Consider the following 19,429-nt stretch of genomic DNA (forward strand, 5'->3'; position numbering starts at 1 on the left):
ATGAAGCTGGGGTTCGGTGGGGGCCCAGAATCAGGACACGGAGGCAATGCTGTGCTGGGTAGTGGACTTTCCAGAGGGGTGCAGATGCAGAGAGGAGTCACGCATGTTTCAAGTGGCCCACGCTGATACGAGGATCGTATTTGCATTCAGCCAAACCCCTAGCTCCTTCCCAGAAAAACAAATCATCTGCTTAAAATATATGATTGATAAATACAGGGGTACGGATGTCACGCTTTCAATATGGATTACAGCTGAATGATCTCAGGGGAGCTGAGATCCAAAGGATTTCAGAGATTTTCTTCTATATTCTTTCACACTCTAGTATTTCATACTCTAATATTTGGTAATTCCATGTGCCCCTCTATTATGGGAAAGGGAGGGGATTATCTCTAGTTATATGGTCTGTGAACAGGTATACAGATGTGTGCAATGACACAGGTGGGCATTTGTGTATGTGTGTGACTCATGTACATGTATGCATGTATGCTTGCTCAGTGGCATAGTCGTGTCCAACTTGTGACCCCATGGACTGCAGCCCACCAGGCTCCTCTGTCCATGGGATTCTCCAGGCAAGAATACTGGAATGGGTTGCCATTTCCTTCTCCAAAGAATCTTCCCAATCGAGGGATCAAACCCTAGTCTCCTGCATTGAAAGGTGGATTCTTTCACCATGGGGCCACCCAGGAAGCCCCCAGATTTTTGCGTATATGTATGTTTGTTAGTTTGTACATGTAAATGCACGTGTGTGCATATGTTTATGAATGTAGATAGTGTGCATATGATGCATGTAGTAATACGTGTTTGCACATCTGTGTGTCTGTGTACTCACATGTCACCAGTGTGTACATGCCTATGTCTGTGTGTAGATTCACATAAATTATATCCAGACTGAGCAGAACCGCACGTGATGGCTGAACGAGCCAAGCCTCACAGCGGCTCTCTGATCCCTGTCCACAGAGTCATGCCAGAGAGAAGGGACTTCACAGGAGGGGTAAATAAAAGATCCTGGACTTCTACAGAAGTCTCATGGTTTACCTTGAGCGAAACAGCCAGAGAAAGAAGCTCTGTAACCCTGGGAAACCAACGTACAATTCCTAAGCATTGAAACGGGTTCAGTGAGGATCCCACATAGCCTTCACACCTCACAGGCTTTTGCCAAGATCCCAAGACGTCTCAAATATAAAAATGCGAGTTTCTAAAGGCATGTTTTCCAAAGGGTAACTGTTGTTATTACAACCTTCCCATGGAGTTTACAGATGATTTATGATTCTGGCAAAGGACCCATGTGCCCCACTGTGGAATGGAGCTGGGGTCCTAACCGAAAACATGATGTCGATTACCCAAGGATTTCAGCAGATTTCAGGAGCAGAGCAGACCCACAGGAAGGCTGAGCACACTGAGAGCCGAGGGAGGCACCGACAACACGCACATGCACACACACATACGGCAGTGACACTGCTTTGCTGGAGAACACCGCATGGGCTTCTCAGAGCTTTTCCGAGTTGAAGGGCTAAACCCCAAGTACCATCGTCTTTAAACAGGGTGCAGAGATTTCACACACTAAGGAGGCTGGTAGGCATGGCTTTCAGCTGTCTTCATTTGGATCGAAAAGGGCTCCTGTTCACAAGAGCCCTTGTCAAGCAGCATCAAACCCTAATCTCAGATACTGAGTGTGTGGCATCCTGAGCTAGGCTTTGATTTTGTTTTCAACACTTCTAGCATAAAAGGATACTGTCTGCCGGGGGTCAGAAGGCAGGGCCGGCCTCTGCCAACAAGACTGCGCCCAGCGCTGATCATTCAGCCAGATCAGAGCAGCTCTGACTGCTCCTTCATGCTGGCACACCTTTTGCACATGCTGATCCTGGTGTCGGGACAGCCTCATCTCCCCATAACCTCCTCCAAAAGCACAGCACCATATGAGAGCCAAATTAGACGGGAAACACATGGGCCTCTGGATCACAGCCTCAGCAGTCAGCAGCTAGGGGCCCTGGAACTAATGATCTGAGCAACCTGAGCGCCCCTTCTTTGGCTGCAAAATGGGGAAAGAGGTGAGTAAGTGCCCATGTTAAGGGAGGATTATGCAAAGAAGGTGAAAGTGTCAGTCTCTCAGTAGTGTCTGACTCTTTGTGACCCCATGGACTGTAGCCTGCCAGGCTCCTCCATCCAGGGAATTCTCCAGACAAGAATACTGGAGTAGGTTGCCATTCTCTTCTCCAGGGGATCTCCCTGACCCAGGGATTCAACTGGGTCTCTTGCATTGCAGGCAGACTCTTATACTGTTTGAGCTACCTGGGAAGCCCAAGGTATCTGCAGTCATAGCTCTAGTCAAAGATTACATTGCTATGAGCTTTATCCAGTGTCATCTCCCACCACCAAACGGATTTCTTCCTCCCTCCTGTGAACACCAGCATCACGTTTTCTGACCCTCTGATCCTCGCTTGGTCCAATAATTTTAAATATCAGTCAAATATGAAAGGCATTTGTGAATGGGGCTCATTTCACCCTGAAAGTTGTATCCAATAGCTTCCTCAACATTATATCTCACTTGATAGCTAACATATCACTTTCCACCCTGAAGAGGTAAACAAGTATCTGTTGAGTGACTACTGCCCATCAAGGGGGAGGGCTGGCCATTAGGAGGTGACAGAGGTGACCCAGAGCAATTCTAGGTAGAATCCTCTTCTAGTTATTCAACATCAGTGACTACTGTCAAAGGGGGAGGGGGAGGGAGATCAAATTAAAAAATTGGACCTTGGGAATACCCTGGAAGTCCAGTGGTTGCTGCTGGCTGCTGCTAAGTCACTTCAGTTGTTTCTGACTCTGTGCGACCCCATAGATGGCAGCCTACCAGGCTCCCCAGTCCCTGGGATTCTCCAGGCAAGAACACTGGAGTGGGTTGCCATTTCCTTCTCCAATGCATGAAAGTGAAAAGTGAAAGTGAAGTTGCTCGGTCGTGTCTGACTCCTAGCGACCCCATGGACTGCAGGCCACTAGGCCCCTCTGTTCATGGGATTTAAGACTCAGTATTTCCATTGCAGGAGGTATAGGTTCAGTCCCTCTCCAGGGAACTAAGATCTCCCAGACAAACACAACTCCTCACAACTAGACTCTGACTTAGAAGCTCCAGTACAAGAGGCTAGATAGACAGTGATGTAAGAGTGAACAATATAATAATATTTAACCAAATATTAATATAGATTTGAGTATGGGAAGGGATGCATGCGTGCTCAGTGACTTCAGTCGTGTCCTACTCTTTGTGACCCTTTGAACTATAGCCTACCAGGTTCCTCTGTCCATGGGATTTTCACCCCTTTCCAGGGGATCTTCCCCACCCAGGGATCGAACTCAAGTCTCTTGTGTTTCCTCTACTGGCAGGTAGGTTCTTTACTGCTGAGCCATCTGGGAAGCCCTGTCTGTCCTTTAGGTCTGACCTAGTTATCATGACCCCACCGAGTCCTCAAAATACCCTTATGAGATGGATAATGCTATTATAGCCTCTTCTGACATCAGAAAAGTGAGACAGAGAGAGCTAGGTATTGACAAAACTGGGATTGTAGCCTGGCTGGTATTGTATTGGCTTCACAGCCCAAACTTTTAATTGCTATGGCAGGCAGCAGTGGTCAGACTTCAGCCGGCATCAGCACCACCTCGAGGGCCCATCAAAACACAGATGGCTGGGCCCCACGCCCAGCCCAGAGGTTCTGAATCAACAGAGCTGGATGCAGAGGGAGGGGGAGGTTGGGTTTAAGGATTTGCATTTTTAACAAGTTCCAGGGGAAGCTGAGGCTGCTGGTCCAAGAGATAAAAAACGTACTGCCCTACAGAGCGCCACCCTCCACGTGTCATCTTACATGACATTTGAGAGAATGCTGGAGGCCAGCCTCCTAGCGTGTGTGTGTGCTCAGTGGTTTCAGTCGTCTCGGACTCTTTGTGAACCTATGGACCATAGCCTGCCAGGCTGCTGTGTCCGTGGGATTCTCTAGGCAAGAATACTGGAGTGGGGTGCCATGCCCTTCTCCAGGGGATCCTCTCCACCCAGGGTTCAAAACCATTCTCTTATGTCTCCTGCATCAGCAGGCGGGTTCTTAACCACTAGCGCCACCTGGGAAGCCCAGGTCCTATTCTAAACAGGAACTGGTTTCAAGCAAGCTCTTACAAAGACTCATGATGGTTTCCAAGAATGTATTCAAACATTTTTAAAAACCTCACTAAACAGGTGCACTCGAAATAACATAAACGAAGAGAGAGGAGGGCGGGGGATGATGTCTAATATGGAGCTCTCGATAAATGAGCCATGGCCCCATACAAGAGAAGAGAGCTACCATCACGCATAGAACAGGTGCAGCCCCATTTTAATGCAGAGGCGGTCGGTCTAGCCTGCAAAGGTAATTGTATTGCTTGTCAATCACTTCGGGACCGCAATATGCTTTTGCAAGAATGTAATGCGAATGCACATCTCATTTTCTTAGAAAGGTAATAACAGTAGTTAAATATTTGGATGAATGCAAGCAGGGGATGATTGCACTACAGCAAATTAGTTTACGGAAAAGGAAAGAAAGTATGGGATACCCAGACTATACAATCTGTTTGAATAATGTAATATATCCCATCCACCAATATATTCTTAAAGAAAAGTTTATTTAATGATGGCATATCTTGCTGCCCCTTCCAAATGAAAAAAAAAAAATTTGTAATGCATTCAAATGCATTAAACCATAGCTGGATTAGAATGGATATCAGGTGGGTCCATAAACTCACTGGCATTTGTACAGCATTGTGTGGTGTGAGGACACTGACATTTTCCCAGGGAAAAATATATATTTTTAATTAGATTATCAAAGACATCTGTGACATTCCACTTTCTCCCCCCAAATTTAAGAACTACTCATTTATGGTGTTTGTCTCATAATGCACTCAATGAAGAGGCTTTCTCTTTAATGTGAGAAGTTACATTTTAGAACTGGCTGAGAATTTAAACAAGAACTCACAGCAAAACCAAAAATAAAGCCAAACAGCTAGAGAGAATTCTGGAAAGTACTCTGAGAATAGGTGACAATGACTATCGTTCCAAGTGTTTATGTTAATTGAGAAAGTTCCTGAGCATCAGATAATAACATCTGAGCATGAGATATTTATCAATTAAAACCAGAAAGCATGGTTGATTCACAGAAAGAAAGGTTCACCCACATAGTTCCATAGGTTTCTTCAGGACCTAGCCTGAAAGCACCCCCCATGGTGCTATGTTTGGGCTTCATTCTTGTACTGGCAACTGTATAAAGTTTCTCCCAGGGATATCACCATATCATTTTGCATTCAGAGGAGCATAGTCTCCTCAAAACTCTCCAAAAGAGTTACCTTCACGAGGTAACTCTAAGAAGTTTCACATATATGTGTCATAACAGGGCTCCCCAGGTGGCTCAGTGGTAAAGAATCTGCCTGCTAAGACAGGAACCACAAGAGACGTGGGTTCAATCCCTGGGTTGGGAAGATCCCCAGGAGGAGGAAATGGCAACATACTCCAGCATTCTTGCCTGGAAAATTGCATGGAGAGAGGAGACTGGCAGGCTACAGCCCATGTGGTCACAAAGAGTTGGACACGACTGAGCAACTGACCACACGTGTGTCATAATTAATGACCTGAGAAAGTGCAGAATACCTTGGTCAAAAATATCCCGAGAGCCAAGATGAAAACCTGTCACAAAATGCTGGATGTTTCACTTAGAATAAAGATAATAATTTAAAAATCTCCTATGGTTCTTTATATTTCTATCCTCATAAAAGATGCCTGTTACATAGTAGGACTGGATACACATGTGCGTGCTAAGTCGATTCAGTCATGTCTGATTCTTTGGGACCCCAGGGACTGTAGCCTGCCAGGCTCCTCTGTCCAGGGGATTCTCCAGGCAAGAATACTGGAGTGGGTTGCCATGCCCTCTTCCAGAGGACCTTCCCAACCCAGAGATCACACCCACTCTTATGTCTCCTGCATTGGCAGGTGGGTTCTTTACCTTAGCGTTGCCTGGAAAACCCAAAACTTAATAAGGTGCTGTTTATTAATTAACCAAGAACGAGAACTTGATGAAACCAATCTTTTAGGGTTTTGTGGGGGAGAGGATTATGGTTTAACCGCTGTCCTGTAACATCTGGTGTTGTACTGAGTCTGGAGTATGTGTTTCTGATGCTTCCACCTGCCATCTTTATCCACAGAGCATCAGCCTACATGCTCCCTCAGATGACAATCACCCAATGAGTAATTTCTCCCCAATGTGAGTCCTGGGAAGACAGACTGGACATGGTGTCTGACACTGACTTCGGGATCAAATGCAAGAAGAAATATGGATGACACGGTCCCTTCAACTCTCTTTGACACTGTTCACTAGTTAATATTTTGTTTCCAATCTACAGATTCCATTAGCCACTTGAAGTACCTCTGTCTAAAGCCATCTCTGTGGCTTACATGGGATGGAGGTCAATTAACAGCAGGCGCCCCACCCCACCCACCACAGTCCAGGGGTAAGTAACTCATGGATGCAGAAATGTGGGTGTTCAACTCAAGCAAAAGGGGACCTTGAGAAAGAGAGGAGTATGGGCAGCTAATAAAAAGTCAATTCCTATCTCAACAGCAACTACAGTAGCCACAGTTCACTTAACACCTGCCATCTGATGGAATGGATGAAGCTGTAACCTCACACTCATTTCCCTACTTCATCCTCTATCAACACTTCAGAGGCAGGTACTGTCTTTACCCAGCTGCTAAGGCAATTGTGCCTACAGAGATTAAGTCAGCTACCAAGGGCAGTATGAGATAGAACAGCAGGAGGCAATCTTATCTGTCTGGTAGTTTGTGTCTTTATAGGAGTACAACAATCCTACTGACTGTGTAGGTATTAGCTTTCTAACTTATCACCCATTCTCACTCAGTTAATGTTGACAATCAATAAGGAGTTAGCTAACGCAATCTAAGGCTTTCCTCTCATTCCTGTGATCCTGGTCCAGGCAGAATTACCCTCCCCAGGGATGATCATGCATTAATGTCACAATAACTTTCTGTTCAGCTATGTGAGAAAGAGAAGATAAGGCTCTTCATAACCTGTGTTCTTTATTCTCTGGGAGGAACTTCAGAAAATGTCAGGATGTGGAGGAAAAAACCAAATCAATAAAAGGAAATGAATGAATGCCAGGGCACCCTGAGTGAATCTTCCTGGGTGACTGCCATGATGTTGGATACTTCCAGGGGTCACCCAAGGTTCCACAAAAGTGGCCATGGAGGTTCTGTGGATGTTTTCCAAACTCTCCCCCGCCCCCCCCCCCCCACAAAAAAAAAGAAGCTATATATGGACACAGGATAAATGGCACATTTTTGGTTGAGATTTTAGTAACAGTGTTTTCAGGTTTGATTCTTTACAGTAAACAGAAGTTTAGGATGTGTCTTCAATTGGTGACAAGGGGAATAATAAAGTCTCCCCCCAAAATGCAGTTTGCTAGATGATGGCTTATAAAAAAGGGGATCTCTGAATGTGAAGGAAAATCACAGAATGAGATTTTAACAGGACAACTTAGGAAATGACTGGAATTTTTCCTGATTGGGTTTTCTTTCCTTTTTTGATTTTAATTTTTTTTTAATTATAAAAAATTTTAATTGAAGTGTAATTGATTTAGAAGAAGGGGGCGACAGAGGATGAGATGTTTGGATGGCATCAACAATTCAATGGACATGAGTTTGAGCAAACTCTGGGAGATAGTGAAGGACAAGGGAAGCCTGGCGTGCTACAGTCCATGGGGTCACAAAGAGTCGGACACGACAGAGTGACTGAACAACAACACTCCCTCAAAAGCCTATCTTACCACGTCCACATGTGTTAAAACTGTTAGCATCTATGGTGTTCCCTGTGCCTGCCTGTAAGAAACTCCTTCAAAGGTGCCATCTGCCTTAGCATCCTCAGCTCATGGAGCTGAGAGAGGCAATGTTAAGCTGAACTGGACTGCAAGAAAGAGAGTCAAATCTAGAAACTGGGAAACCAAAGGACCCTGAAGATGAAAAACTGCAGGAAACCCACACCATCCCCGGGAACACCTGAATCCTGATGACATCACTTCCTGGAAAGAGACGTGGGTTTTGCAACCTCTCTGCTACTTGCTTCAGTCAACACAGATCAGGGCTCTCCACTCCAGCCAAGGTCTGCTCTGTGTCCTCCTTGGTGCTCTTTTTTTAAGGATAAACTGCTCCTTCTGCCCCTCCTCCTATGGACTCCTTCAGCTTAAGACAATGAAGGAAAAGGAGCCTTCACGGAAGATGCTGAGTTCACACTTTTTCACTTGGTACCAATGTACTCCAGGCAATTTATAATCAGTGCACTCCAGGCAGTTTATAATCCAGCAAAACACCCAGGCAACTGGCTGAATTTCCTTCTTTTGACCAGTGCTCTGCTCTAATAAAACATGCAGACACGAGCATACACATCCCTAGCCTTTCTAAATGTTCTAGTCCTCTTGTCTTGAGAATTTTATCTTTCTACTAAGTATGATTTCAGAATTCCAGCCATAATATTGCCAGCAAAGAGGTACAATCTACCATTACAACCAAAACGATTAGGAAGATGGCTGGAATATTAAAATGAAATCATGTACAAAGCAGTCACCAACAATGTGTTTTATCGCTTGGAGTCACCTAAGTCCCTGGCAAACGTGGCATTCATTAGTTATGCCTGGTTATTCCTAGCAAAGAGCAAGTTCATTACAAGTTAGCAAATTTCAATTTTACAGCAGGTGTGTTATTCAGAGATTTTTAAAAATAAATTGCTCATATGAGGATAAGCCATATAATTTTATTTTATTTTTCTGTCTGATATAGTAATGAGATATCAAGGGTACATAGACCGAAAGCGACAATTTCCATCTTCTGAGGTAAGAAAATGATTTTCAGACAAACTAATATGATATAAATATGCAATTTTACATGTATGGCTTATGAATCTTGCTTCAGTCATCACATGAGCCCAGAGGGTAATTCTTTCTTTTCTTCATTACTCATTATGTGACCTTGGCAATGATAAATCTTAGTTTCTGCCTTTCTGGATCTATAAAGTGGGCTCAATACCGTGGATGGGAGATAATCACTATATAACCAATGATTCCTCACAACACATGGTCAGATATAAAAGGCTTAGGACGCGCAGATGTATTATTTTGGAGGACTGTGAGAATTTAAGGTCAATTCATCCTTGGTTTGTTATGATCCTCCACCTTTTCAGTAAAAAAAACCCAACAAAAAAAAAAAACACTTTTTTGCAGTAGCAGCTCAGAGTTGCCCTAAGAAGCTCAGAATTAATCTAAGTCTAATGATTATTTAAGAAATGATGGACATTGCCTTATTTCTCTGCTTTTATTTCCCCTTCCTGATGATTTCATTGGGTCTCATTTCTTAATATCCTTAACTTTATTTCTGAGCATTTGTTTTTAAAACACTTCAAATGCTCTACACTGGAATGGGTGAGATATGAATAAATAATGAACAAAGAGCGTCTCCCTTTGTCATCAACATAATAGACATGATCTAGGCTTATTCAGGTTTTCTAAAAGACAGATAAGCTGAAGAGCTATAGAAAATGCATTTAACCCTTTTACACAATCCTGAATATAACTAGATTCTTTCTAGAGACCAGAAAGCCTAGTCCTTGACCAGAGAAGACTTGTGCCAGACTGTGCTGGGTATTGCTGAGCTTTCCTTGTGTGTGTGTATGCTCAGTCATTTCAGTTGTGTCCAGATCTTTGCAATCGCATGGACTGTAGCCCTCCAGGCTCCTCTGTGGGATTTTCCAGGCAAAAATCCTGGAGTGGGTTGCCATGTCCTCCTCCAGGGGCTCTTCCCAACCCAGGGATCAAACCTGAGTCTTCTGCATTGGCAGGCAGGTTCTTTACCACTGAGCCGCTGGGAAAGCCACATTTGGGTCCTGGTTACTTTTTGTGTTGGGGGCTGGACGGGGGGCCATCCTGTGTTCTGTAGGATTTTTAGCAGCATCCCCAGCCTCCACCCAGTAGATGCTATCACAACATCCACCCAGTAGATGCTATCACAACAACCCAAAAGGTCTCCAGACTTTCCCAGTGTCCTGTGAGGACTACTGCTTTAGGGACTTCCCTCTCTCCGACTCCAGGGGGCCAGAATATTCTAATATTCTAGAAGGATTCCTAACAGCACGCCAGGGACCCAGAATGTACCAGGAAGATTCCTAATAGCAAAGCAGAAAGGGTAGCACTTCGAAACTGCAGCCCATTATACCAGTACCATTTTTTTTTTTTAAATAGCATTCACCACCATTCCTTGAGATTCACTTGGCAACAGCAAAGTCCATGCAAAGAAAGACCAAATGGGCCATGGGGAACAAATTAATCTACAAACAACTTCTCAAAGAGGGAAAAAGGAAAGCAAACTATTTTGGAAAAATCCCATGCAATGAGTCAATTGCAATTTCTTTGAGCTTCAAGAGTACACCTCCTCACCTAATTTTCTCTTCTGGGCCAAAGATTCATACACTTTGAAGCACAGGATATCTTTGGGGAGGGGGACAAGGCCACCCTGGTGATTTTTCCGTCTTAAACCCTCCCGGTACCCCCAACAGAGAGACTCAAGGGGAGTATGTGATCCAACCTCCTTAATCACCAGATGTTTGCAATCATCAGAAAGACGTCTTGGGCTGTAACCATTTCTCTGTTCTCCAGCATTCAGTCTCAGAGAGAATTTCCATAACAACATGTGACATGTAGAATGCTTAAAGGCACCAAGCATGACAAGACAAATTACACTCATTTTTCAAGACTCTGCAAGGTGCTGTACTGCAAGCGGGCGGGCTGCATGCTGGGCGGTTCCGGAGGGGCGGTCAAGGCGGGCATGCACTCCATCGCACGCAGGGATCGGGGCGAGGGCTGGCGTGCTGGGGCGGGAGGCCCGCCCGCGGTGGGGGGCTCCCCACTTACCCGCCGTAGGCTGGGATTGGGGGCGGGGGCGCCGCGGCCCGGAAGGTGTTGTACACGGTGCGGCCACGGCCACGCAGGTGCGCCCCTCGGTAGGCGGCCGCGGCCGTGGCGGCTGGATACGGGAAGCCGGGCACTGTGGGTGAGAGGAGAGAACAGAAGGTTCAGATCGCGCCTGCCTCTGGGGGAACCGTCCCCACTCAACACACACACTCAGGACCCTGCTCCCGGTAGGCCAGGGCCGGACACCCACACCCCTTCCTTCCAGGAGTCAGACTTCTAAAGGCAGGCTGGAGGGATGAGACCAAGGTTCAATTCCACAGAGGATGGGTTAACGCAGTCAGTGATCCCTGGGACCAATATCTAGGACAAACACCCACAAACGATTCTTACTAACAGGGGAAATGCTCACTGCATAAACTTAACTTTTTAAAAAGGTAGACTGCAAGATGTGTGTGTGCTGGGTTCTCACATCTGCCTATTAACATGCATACCTGGCCAATATAGGTATTGTGCATGATACATATGTGGATGAACATGCAATATGCATAGGTGTATATGTACACCTACACATAAGTATGTGTACATGTGTAAGTGATTATGTAGAGTGAAGTGAAAGTTGCCCAGTTGTGTCCGGCTCTTTGTGACCCTGTGGACTATTCAGTCCATGGAATTCTACAGGCCTGAATACTGGAGAGGGTAGCCGTTCCCTTCTCCAGGCGATCTTCCCAACCCAGGGATCAAACTCAGGTCAGATTCACCAGCTGAGCCACAAGGGAAGCCTGATTATGTATATATGTGTATATAAAATATTCGTGGGCATTAGTGTGCATATCACACGTATGTGTGCATGTGTGCGGGAATATGTATACATGCCTATTTATATATACGTGCATATGTATATAATGTACAAATACATACATACTTCAATGTGTTCTTAGTTATCTCTGAGGCTAAACTTCATGAGAAAATGTTACTTGTCTACTCATAGCTTTTCTCCACTCTGTTTTACTTTTTTCCCCATATTTTCCTTTAGGTATCTAGGGTTGCTTCTTATTCAGTTGAATAAGTCATGTCTGACTCTTTTGTGACCCCACAGACTGTAGCCTGCCAGGCTCCTCTGTCCATGAGATTACCCACGCAAGAATACTGGAAGAGTTGCCATTTCCTTCTCCAGGGGATCTTCCCGACTGAGAGATAGAACTCGAGTTTCCTGTGGCTCTTGCATTGGCAGATGGATTCTTTACTGCTGAGCCATGGGGGGGGAGTCTTTATGAGCCTATATTGCTGGTTAAAATGTTTTAATTGAAATATACTGTACCTACAGACAAGTGTATGCATCAGACGTGTACAGACCCCTCATGCTCCTATGGACAAATCACTACTAAGATCCCATCAGCCCCCTATCCATTTACATAGCTTATAAAACCATTTATACAACAACCATAACTACAGAGAAGTATGAGGACTCAACTCTGAAAAAGAAAGTGTGGGCAGGGTTATCTTCCCAGGGGTGGTGGTGTGGAAATTCTCTGAGCCAAGTGACTTGGTCAAGAGTCAGGAGGGAAAGTAAGCCTGATGCTCGAGACCCATTATAATTAACACAGCTTTCTCTGCCTGGGATGCGCTTCCTCCTAGGATGTCTGCAAATCCTAATGCATCAGGTCCATGAAACCTGAGGACATCACCCCACCTTGCTGCTCTTTCTAGTCCCTGAATCACAGGCTCTCACCATGCTGGTCATGCCAGTCCCATCCCACTCTCAGTAGGCACTGTTACCTGCAGTGAATCCCATGGAGGGGATGCTCTTTTAGGAAAATACATTTGGAAAGCCACTGTCCCAGGAGATCTATTAATATATTAGAGGCTCAGAAAGTCTTAAGGTAAGGGAAGTGCGTGCACGCGTGCTAAGTTGCTTCAGCTGTGTCTGACTCTTTTCAACTATAGCCTGCCAGGCTCCTCTGTCCATGAGACTTCCTAGGCAAGAATACTGGAGTAAGTCCAGGTTCAATGCATGATACAGGATGCTCGGGGCTGGTGCACTGGGATGACCCAGAGGGATGGTATGGGGAGGGAGTTGAGAGGGGGGTTCAGGATGGGGAACCCGTGTACACCCATGGCAGATTCATGTTGATATATGGCAAAACCAATACAATATTATACAGTAATTAGCCTCCATTAAAATTAATAAATTTATATTAAAAATAATAATAAAATGGAAAAAAAAGAAATCTAACAAAGAGAGACTCACAATCAGTCCTTAAGATTTGATGTGAGCAAAAAAATAGTCATTTTTTAAAACTGAGCCTAACTAAAATACTCTGTTAATTGAAAATAAACATAGATAAACTATATAAAAAAAAAAAAGAATACTGGAGTAGTTGCCATTTCCTTCCACAGGGGGGGTCTTCCCAAACCAAGGATCAAACCCACATCTCTTCTGTCTCCTATATTGGCAAGCGGGTTCTTTCCCACTAGCGCCACCTGGGAAACCCAAGGGAAGTGCATTAACACCATTAATGCAGCAACCCCAGACTTCATTTCTCCCGGAACTCTAGTTCAAAGAATACCCAGCCTCTCGTGGGTACTGGTCTGGAGAAGAAAATCACTTATTTATTATGTTTACTTCTTCTATTCATCAGCCAGCTTCTTGAGGGGCCCCACCGTATCCCATTCATCCTTGCATTTCCCCATGCATCCCCCCCATGTCAGCAGAAGCCCCCTGATTTTGTCCACAGTAGGTTCTAGATATTGGACACAGTTGATTCTAGATGACTTAAAGACCAGTGAATGAAGCCCTGGGATGTGGTCCAACCAAATGACTGACGGACTATCCATTCTCTCCTTGATCCTTTTTCTCCTCTCACCCTGTTTGCCTAACAGGAGCTTGAAGTATCTCCCATTAGAGAGGGAGACAGGTGGAATGAACAAGAACCAGGATGGGTTTCCTCGTGTCCACAGCCCTGTCTCCCCTGTTCAGTCTCTCTTGGGATTTTAGACAGTGTTGGTAGCAATGTGCAAGGCTGGGAAGGACCCAGCTTCTCTTGGTCAGATAGGAAGATAAAGGCTCAGAGAGGCCTCAGCCCAGGAGGCTCTTTCCCAGAGGCAAGGCAACACATCCAAGCTGCCCTCTCCCAGAGCATGTATTTTGCAGAATTCCTAACCTCTCACAGGGTGTTGTGTGTCATATTATCTTAAAGTTGCCTCTGTCTACATCCAAACAGCCTTCCTCCCTGCCATCATGTTCAAGAGTGGAAGCCCTCCACATACAGAACAGAACAGACAGGTGCTTGCCCAGGGGGAAGGGGTTCAGAAAGGGATGGACAGGGAGGTGGGAGTTAGGAGATGTAAGGTTTTATATAAAGAATGAATAAACACCAAGGTCCTCTGTATAGCACAGGGAACTATATTCAGTATCCTGTGATAAGTCATAATGGAAAAAAAATTTAAAAAGAATATCAGAAAACAGACTCTGTAGGACTCCAATTACTTTACACCATGAAATTTTTTTGCACCTTGTTTTAGGTCCTTGGATATGTTCCAATGTCTCCTAGTTTATAGTCTATGGGAACTTGAATAGAATTTGTATCCTGGTGTTGTGTGAAAATTGTATAAATCTTCATTATGTTGAATTGGTTCATGGTGCTTTTCAGGTCTACTGTATCCTTCTACTCTTTTGTCTATTCATTCTATCAATTTTTGAGTTTGATATGGAAACTCCAAATAAAAATATTAATTTATCTACTTTAAAAAATAATCGTAACATATAGTGGAACTATATGTAATTTTGTTCCGTATTTTCCAAGTCTCTTGTAATTGTGTTATCACGCTTTCATAGTTTAAAAAAATAAAAGGAAAGAGAAAAAATATTTGTAAAACATATGAAAAAGAATACGTGTGTAACTGAATAACTTTGCTGTACAGCATAAATTACCACAATATTGTAAGTCAGCACTTCAATAAAAAGAGAAAAAATAAAGAAAGAGTAGAAGCCTTTCACTCCATCAGCTCCCCTTAGTTCCAGAGTTCTTGGACAGTAGGTTTGTAACTGCATGTCAGTGGCAGGAGGCTGGGGAGGGAAGAAAGTGGAATTTCCCACAGCAGTTATTCCCAATCCTATATTCATGGGATTGCACAGACTGGACTATAACTCTTGACCTGGAAGCTGAAGACAGACTGACTACCCTCTGGAATTCTTCGTGTGTTCTTGAATAGCCAATAGCCAGCCTGTTTCTTGGATTCTACCATATCCTTCTCTGATGATGCTAGTAAAATGCCAGGATGGTAGAACAAAGCCAGAATGATTTTATCTTTCTCTTTATGTCCCAGAAGACCATCCAGGTTATTTCTTAATCTTTTTAAAAAAAATTGTCAGTCAAGACAAATCATATAGCATTACTTAACTCTCAGCTTGCCAGCCCTTCCGCATCCATGTTTCTTAGCTGGTGTTTCAGCTGTGCTCAGTCGCTCAGTTGAGTGTGACTCTTCGCGACCCCATGGACTGTAGCCCTCCAGGCTCCTCTGTCCATGGGATTCTCCAGGCAAGAATATTGGAGTGGGCTGCCACTACCTCCTCCAGGGGATCTTCCCAACACAGAGACAGAACCCGCGTCTGTTGCATCTCTTGCACTGGCGGGTGGATTCTTCACCCCTGTGCCACCTGGGAAGCCCAACTACTATCCTTGAAATTGCCAAGAGGTATCAACCTCAATGGGGAAAGCGGAGCTATCCAAATATCCTAAAAGGCCTAGAGTTGTGAGATAGGAGATGTTGGCTTCAACACTGGGGAGAAAAGGAACGAGTGAGCCTTTGATTCTAACGCGATCTTGCCACAGTTCAAATATTAAGTTTGCGGAGGAACACCCTGGATTTTGAAATAAAGCAAATGAAAAATTCACAATCTGGCAGAGCAGCTGGTTGCCTGTGTGAGGAAACGCAGTAATTATGCTGACCCATTCATTATCGTTGGCTGCGGCACGGAGTGAGCCAGACAAGATCCCTCTCAGCGACAAGCAGGTTTTACAATAATTCTTGGAGGATTTAGATGTTGAGATAGAACATGAAACAGAAGCTCAGCAGTAGAGCGAGGGGAATGCAAGCTGCTAGAAGGGGAAAGCCAGGATGCTGCTGCGTACCCCTCTTTGCTGCAGGGAGAAAATAGCCTTCTCAATGCAGGATAAGGGATTTGCAGGTCTTCATACCAAGCTCTTTGGGCTACTCCAAGCAGGGCGCATTAAAGAGATTCTGGTTGTTAAAGGAGCAAGGGAAGGACCGCACATCAACTTCCTGGGAGGCCAAGTGCCCTCAGGTAAGATAAGGAGCCACCTGATGCGAAGAGCTGACTCAATGGAAAAAGACCCTGATGCAGGGAAAAATTGAAGGCAAAAGGAGAAGGGGGCAGCAGAGGGGGAAATGGTTGGATGGCATCACCAACTCAATGGACATGTTGTCACTGTTCATATGCTCAGTCATCTCTGACTCTTTGCGACCTCATGGACTGCAGCACACCAGGCTTCTCTGTCCTCCACCGTCTCCTGGAGTTTGCTCAAACTCATGTCCATTGAGTCAGTGATGCCATCCAACCATCTCATCCTCTGTTGTCCCCTTCTCCTGCCTTCAATCTTTCCCAGCACCAAGGCCTTTTCTAATGAGTCAGTTCTTTGCATCAGGTGGCCAAAGTGTTGGAGCTTCAGCTTCAGCATCAGTCCTTCCAATGAATATTCAGGAATGAATTTGAGCAAACTCCAGGAGACAGTTAAGGACAGGGGAGCCGGCAGTCCATGGGGTTGCAAAGAGTTGGACATGACTTAGTGACTGAGCAACCACAACAAATTTTAACAGGGGCTTCCTGTTACAGGAGCATGCATGTAAGCCTCCCAGGTGGATGTCTGCTCAGCTATCCCTTCTTGTTGCCGTCTAGAGCTGGCCAAGGGGTATCTTCATGAAGTCTCTAGTTAATCACTGTCATTGATGAATATTCCCTTCTCTTCCCCTCTTCTCTCCCTCCCTCATTCCTGAAACCAAACAGGACCCAGTGGGGCTCCTGGGCACAAAAGCCTTTCTGTGTTTCCCGTTCCTTGATTACAGGAAATCGGCTTCATTCAGCCTCCAAGACTTTCCCTGAGTTCCAACAGGCAGGTTCAAACAGTTGCTAATTAGGGAAGGGAGGGGATGCAGAGACAAAGCAGCAGCAGCCAAGAAACAGCAGTGTAGCCTTGCGGGGGTAGGGTCTCGGATCCTCCTTAAGGGGTACACTTAATAATATCCTTGAGTTGTTTTGCAGATTCTGAAACCCCCACCAGGTGGGAGAAGTTAACTGCATGCTGCCCACCAGCACACAGACCCCAGACCAGTTGGAAATAGAAGATTGGTGATGCTGACTTCCACTTGCTTCACCACCAATCAGAAGAATGTCCAGGAGCTAGTCAGGCTTTCCTCCTCTTTGAACCATTACCATAAAACTCCTCATCACCCCCTCCGGGTCAGGACACACAGTTTTGAAGGCAAAACGCTGTGGCCCTCTTTGCCTGACAAAGCAATAAAGCTATTCTTTTCTATTTCATCCAAAACTCTCTGAGATTGAATTCAGTGTCAAGGTACACAGAATGGATTAGGCATCCATTCCTCCCTCCCTCCCTTTTATTTTGTAATCTCTTTCTGAAGAAGCCTACCCCAAATCTTCCTGGGTGTACTAGCAATCAAGTAACTTGGATCACAGATATGAAGGGAAAGCTCTCCATAGCTAAAATGCAAGCTCCATGCGGGCAGTGTTTTCCATCTGTTCTGCTCTTTGATTTAGGAAATTGCCTAGCACAGCAAGGTATCAGCTACCTAATACTATGCCTGGACATGCTTTGATGATGAACCCATGTTTGTCTCTTTTAAAAGGACCATAACCCTGTCCTTTATAAAAAGCATGCTGCCCAAGATTTGCAGAAATACAGTGTGCAAATAATACATGAGATCTCAGTCATCTTTATAAAAACTGCTACACTCCTGACCCAAAAATAGCAACCAGACTTGGAATATGTGTGATTCTGATGAAAAGGGAGATGATTTGGGTAAATGCTCTGCGCTGGGAATTATTGCCCACCCTCATTCACTTAAATTCACCTTTATTGCTGCACAGCATTAGGGTTTGGAGATTGGTTTCTCGTTCTCAGAGAAGTTGAGCTCAAACTCCCCCCACACCCAGACAGGTGGTACCCATCTGGTCAGTAAAAGGTATTTGGTCACGTTGCTTCTTGCACACAGCCCCACGTGGAGCTCCCTAGCAACCCAGCAAATCTGAGTCTTTATGCAATGAATGTGTGCAACAAGGAACACTGGAAAACAGCAATCCTTATAATCCCTGCCTTGCCTGACTGACAGCTGTGCCTTCTGTGTTTCTTCCTGTCTCCATGAGAGGACATCCCCCCTATGGCTGGCTCAGGACAGTGTGGCTCTCTTGTCTTGCAACTAAGATAAATGGTCAAATTCAAGGGCAAAACACCACAACTGTTTGTCAAGCTTCCTTTAGACCCTGGTGGGATGGTAGGAGCTGATCTATTTATTTTTACTTGCCTACTGGGTCTCCTGGCTTATAGAGCATGGTTAACTGCATATGTGAAATGTATACTTAGGTGATTTGGATATAGGTTAAACAAAACTAAAATGGCTTTATCCTTGAACCATGTAAAAAGAATGTACTGCGCTGTGCTAAGTCGCTCAGTTGTGTCTGACTCTTTGTGACTCCATGAACTGCCGCCCGCCAGGCTCCTCTCTGTCCATGGGATTTCCCAGGCAAGAATACTGGAATGGGTTGCCATTTCCTCCTCCAGGGGATCTTCCAGACCCAGGGATCAAACTCAAATCCTGTGTTTCCTGCATTGCAAGCAGATTCTCTTATCTGCTGAGCCATCAGACTTTCCTATATGTTGCCTATAGCCTAAAATAGGATTGCCCATTCTCAAGGCTCTCATCTTTAAGGGTATAACACTTTTCCATTCACATGGAGATAAAAAGTTGCAAAACAGAGAGTAACATTTGTCTTGTTGGAGGTTTACAGGAATATAGTGATCAGACCTACATGGAGAGTTACAAGAACAAAGGATTCTGACATCAAGAAGCTTGCAACAACCGACCAAGCGCCTCCCTTGCCTTGACTTTAAAAATGCTTTGCTGAAGCCCTTCAGAGAATTCGGGGTGTTTTGAGTCATCCCTCTCCTTGCATCACCCGGCAGGCCAATAAACCTTTCCTGCACCCAAACTCTGACATTTAGGTATTGTTTGGTCTCACTGTGCTTTGGTCACATGAACTTGGGTTTGGTAATAAGAAGACATCTTAATTATGTGTTTACATTGCAGCATGACTTGTCTCTTTTGCTGAAAGTTATGTCATCTATCAATATCCCAGTTCAGGAGTTTTCATGTAGGAAGTGGGCAACACGTGTTTAATAAATCCAATGCAAAAGGCCAA

The 19,429-nt window shown here is 44.9% G+C and overlaps 1 protein-coding gene across 13 annotated transcripts in view; it reads right to left on the reverse strand.

Moving 5' to 3' along the window:
- The window catches only part of RBFOX1 (RNA binding fox-1 homolog 1), a 2,434,604-nt gene that overhangs the window by 55,648 nt on the left and 2,359,527 nt on the right, over nt 1-19,429 (reverse strand). For all 13 annotated transcript variants that reach the window (XM_027528154.1, XM_027528150.1, XM_027528155.1 and 10 more), the window contains one exon: nt 10,975-11,107. In XM_027528154.1, the coding sequence (XP_027383955.1) occupies nt 10,975-11,107 (133 nt within the window). The remainder of the gene's footprint in view (nt 1-10,974; nt 11,108-19,429) is intronic.

This window comes from Bos indicus x Bos taurus, chromosome 25 (assembly GCF_003369695.1).
Source record: "Bos indicus x Bos taurus breed Angus x Brahman F1 hybrid chromosome 25, Bos_hybrid_MaternalHap_v2.0, whole genome shotgun sequence".
In the NCBI taxonomy this organism is placed as follows: domain Eukaryota; kingdom Metazoa; phylum Chordata; class Mammalia; order Artiodactyla; family Bovidae; genus Bos; species Bos indicus x Bos taurus.